The sequence below is a fragment of the Onychomys torridus genome, chromosome 21 (genome assembly GCF_903995425.1).
Source record: "Onychomys torridus chromosome 21, mOncTor1.1, whole genome shotgun sequence".
Lineage (NCBI taxonomy): Eukaryota > Metazoa > Chordata > Mammalia > Rodentia > Cricetidae > Onychomys > Onychomys torridus.
This window is the reverse complement of record NC_050463.1, coordinates 33,227,404-33,231,115: the sequence shown is the minus strand read 5'-3', so window position 1 is coordinate 33,231,115 and position 3,712 is coordinate 33,227,404. Positions and strand designations below refer to the sequence as shown.

General features: G+C 54.5%; 1 protein-coding gene across 1 annotated transcript in view; it reads right to left on the bottom strand.

Annotated features, from left to right (window-relative positions):
• Positions 1-1,988: 1,988 nt before the first annotated feature.
• Slc30a3 (solute carrier family 30 member 3) overlaps positions 1,989-3,712 on the bottom strand; it is a 6,536-nt gene continuing 4,812 nt past the window's right edge. Inside the window, exons 5-7 of the mRNA XM_036170515.1 lie at positions 2,665-2,706; positions 2,490-2,573; positions 1,989-2,369 (exon numbers count right to left, since the gene is read on the bottom strand). Of these exons, the coding sequence (XP_036026408.1) occupies positions 1,989-2,369; positions 2,490-2,573; positions 2,665-2,706 (507 nt within the window). The remainder of the gene's footprint in view (positions 2,370-2,489; positions 2,574-2,664; positions 2,707-3,712) is intronic.

Sequence of the window (3,712 nt, the reverse complement as noted above, 5' to 3'; positions counted from 1 at the left end):
GATGACATTGGAGGGATGGTTCAGCGGTTAAGACTACTGCTCTTACAGAGATCCTAAGTTTGGTTCCCAGCATTTATGCTCAGTGGCTCACAACTGCTTGTAACACCAGCTCCAGGTGGAGCCAATGCCTTTGGCCTCTGTGGGCATTCTGCACGTATATGCATAGATGCATATGCATAATTTAAAATAAAACATTTGAAGCTGGACATTGTTTGGTGGTTAAGAGTATACATTACTCTTCCAGAGGACCAGAGTTTGATCCTCAGCACCCATATAAAGCAGCTCACAACTGCCAGTAATTCCAGCCCCAGGGGATTGTCCAGGGTCCCCCACATATAAGTGACATGCACCCAGACACACACACATACATACATAATACACACACACACACACACACACACACACACACACACACACACACATATGGCACGGATGGGGCTGGGAGATAACTCAGACAGAAAAGTACTTGTCAGGGTTGGGGATTTAGCTCAGTGGTAGAGCACTTGCCTAGCAAGCGCAAGGCCCTGGGTTCCGTACTCAGCTCTGAAAAAGAAGAAGAAGAAGAAGAAGAAGAAGAAGAAGAAGAAGAAGAAGAAGAAGAAGAAGAAAAGTACTTGTCTTACAAACAGGAGGACCCAAGTTCAATTTCCAGCTCATGTAGTTTGTTGGTTTCATTTTTTGAGACAGGGTTTCTCTGTGTAGCCTTGGTTTTCCTGAATCTTGCTCTGTAGACCAGGCTGGCCTCAAACTCACAGAGATCCTCCTGCCTCTGCCTCCTGACTGCTAGGATTAAAGGCATGGGCGCCACCACAGCCTGGCTAAAGTCTGAATCTTAAAGAGTGGGAAAATACCTGAGAAGAAAGCCTTGCAAGAGGTGGTGCCCAGTGTGGCTGGGCAGGAGGTGGCATCAGATCCCGGTATAGGCCAGGAGTGAGGGCTGAACTGTTTTATCAGCTGTTTTTTGTTTTGGTTTTTTGAGACTGGGTTTCTCTGTGTAGCTTTGAGCCTTTCCTGGAACTCACTCTGTAGACCAGGCTGGCCTCGAACTCACAGAGATCGGCCTGGCTCTGCCTCCCGAGTGCTGGGATTACAGGCGTGCGCCGCCGCCGCCACCACCACCAGCCGGCCCATTCAGTGTTTTGTGGTGGGAGGGTGGGTCCCCAGCCTCACCTGGTTGCTGAGCTGGTTTAGAAGCTGACATTAATTAGACCAAGATAAAAGAAGGGCAGGAACCTCAGCCGCCTCACATTGTCTAGGAAAGGAGAACGGCAGTAAACCCAAGGAGATTTATTAGTCACTAGACCCGCGTCAAGGGGAAGCAGGATAGGCCTAAGGAAAAGCATGTCACCCACTATGGAGGGTCACAGGCAAATGATTGCCTCCCAGAGAGTAGTGTGGGGTGTGGTCAGCATGCAAGAAAGTGGCTTATTGGCTCAGCTGTGGGACATGGGGATGAAGGGGGAGGGGGGCAATGATTGGCTGGGTATTCTGACAGCTGGATGGCCAATGGCTCCTTCCGTCCATCCCTTCACCAGCCGTCCTGCTGAGCCAGACTGGGAGCTTCCTTCAAGGGCAGCGCCACACAGGGCAGCCTCCCCACCATCACCTCCCAGCAGTCTTGAGTGGTCCAGACCTGGTCCAGACCTGGTCCGGGAAGCAGTGGGAGGGGGAGGAAGCAGGGCGATCTACAGGCACTGTAGGGTCAGGGAAACGTGAGTGAGTTTGCTGCTGTGGACTCTAAAGCTGCTTGCCTGGGTTTGGTCCCTTTTAGTGTTTCTCAGTTTTTGGCCACAGCGCCCCCCCCCCTTTTTTTCCTTCTCTCCCTCTCTCGTTTGGAGACAGGGTTTCTCCGTGTAGCTTTGTGCCTTTCCTGGATCTCGCTCTGTAGCCCTGGCTGGCCTCGAACTCACAGAGATCCACCTGCCTCTGCCTCCCGAGTGCTGGGGCGCAGGCGGGGACAGGGAGGCTGAAGCGCTGAGAATGAAGGGTCACTCTCCTAAGAAGTGCCACCAGAGGCGGGAGAGGTGAGCGGACCTGCCAGGAATTGGGGCGTTTGGGGTTCTCCTCCCATGCCACTTGGTCCTGAGACTCCCTTCTACCCCGGCGGCGGAGGCGGCCCGGCTGCTGTCACAGCACCAGCCGCAGGGGGGCGCTGCTCCCCGACCCTCTGGCTCCTGGATGCCAGTTGGCCACAGCGCCCCCTTCAGACTAGTCTGTAGAGAAGCTCCCGGGAGGGGCTGGGGTGGAGAAGGCTCCCTGCTGAGCCTCGGCTGGGGCCCTCTCACCTGTGCGGGTGCCGCCAGGCTCTGGGCTTCCCCATGAGAAGGGCAGGACCTGTCTGTCTTTCTGCCCGGGTGTCTCTGCCCAACCTGGGAGGCACAAGCCTTTGACACCCCGCAGCCTCAGGCGCCCTGCATCTCCAGCCTTGCTTTTGAAGACTTCAGCGGCATTCTCACAAGACAAGCCCGGCTCCCTGCCCACCCCCTCACCCTTGCTGGGCTGCAGCTCTCCTCGGCCCTCTCTGGCTGGCTGGCAGGCACTCCCCGTCCTCCTGGTCCTCCTCCGTCATTCAGCTACCCAGGGATGCCAGGATTCTGACGGATGGGCGGGTCCTCCTCCAGCCTGTGTTCTCTCTAGCCTTTCCCACCCACTCCCTCACCTCACCTTTTCATCCGCCATCGGGTATTTTATCAGCAGAGACGGTACCTGGAGGAAGGGACTTGCAGATAAGCAAGTAGGCTGGACTAATAAAAAGAGGCAATTGCAGCTCCGCAGATAAGGGTTTCCTGGGCTCCCTGGGGAGGGAGTGCCATTGGATGATGGAGAATGAATGCTCTGGGTGTTTTTTCCTTTCTTCCTTTTTTTTTTTTTTTTCCCCTTTTTTTGAGACAAGGTTCCTCAGTGTAGCTCTGGCTGTCCTGGATCTTACTCTGTAGACCAGGCTGGTCTCAAACTCACAGGGATCTCTCTGCCTCTGCCTCCCTCCCGAGTGCTGGGCTGTGGGAGCCCGGTTTCAGGTTCCTGGCAGCTTTACCCAGCAGGCCTGCATAGAGGATGATTGGACCACGGGCCTGAGATGGTCTACACTTGGCTGTGCTGGGGGGGGGGGGGGGGGTCTTTTGCTCCACCCCTTGGCGTCTCTATAAATACCCTGGGGCCCGTTGGAATTGGTTCCAGGCCTCTCGAGATTATCCTGTAATTTCTATTCTAAATCTTCTAATATTTCCTGCTGCTAGCACTCAAGAAAACTCTGGGGAGCTGTGGGGCTGGTGGGTAAACGCCCCACACTGGGACTAAAGGTGTGTTCCACAGCGCCCAGCTGAGAATGCTCTGGAGGCTGGTTTCTCTCTCCACGACACAGCTATTGACTGAAGGAGAATAGAGAGGCGGAGGAAACAGGGCCCTGGGCTCCGGGCAGCCAAAGCAAAGTTTAAATCTCAACTCTGATGACCACTGAGCTGTGAGACTAGCCTCAGTTTCCCTGTCTGTAACCTGCAAACACTACTACTTACTTCAGCCTTCTGCATAGAGCACAAAATCAATGCAGTTGGTTCCTGGGAGCCAGGTCACCTTATTCCTGCTGCCTGGGTTTTTACCCCAAAGCTATTAACCTTTTGTACATACCCTCCACATACCAGGCATGCTTAGACGCGCGGTGTCAGGGACTCCTTGTTACCACTGGGAAAGCTGAAATGCAGGGAGGTGACCTAGT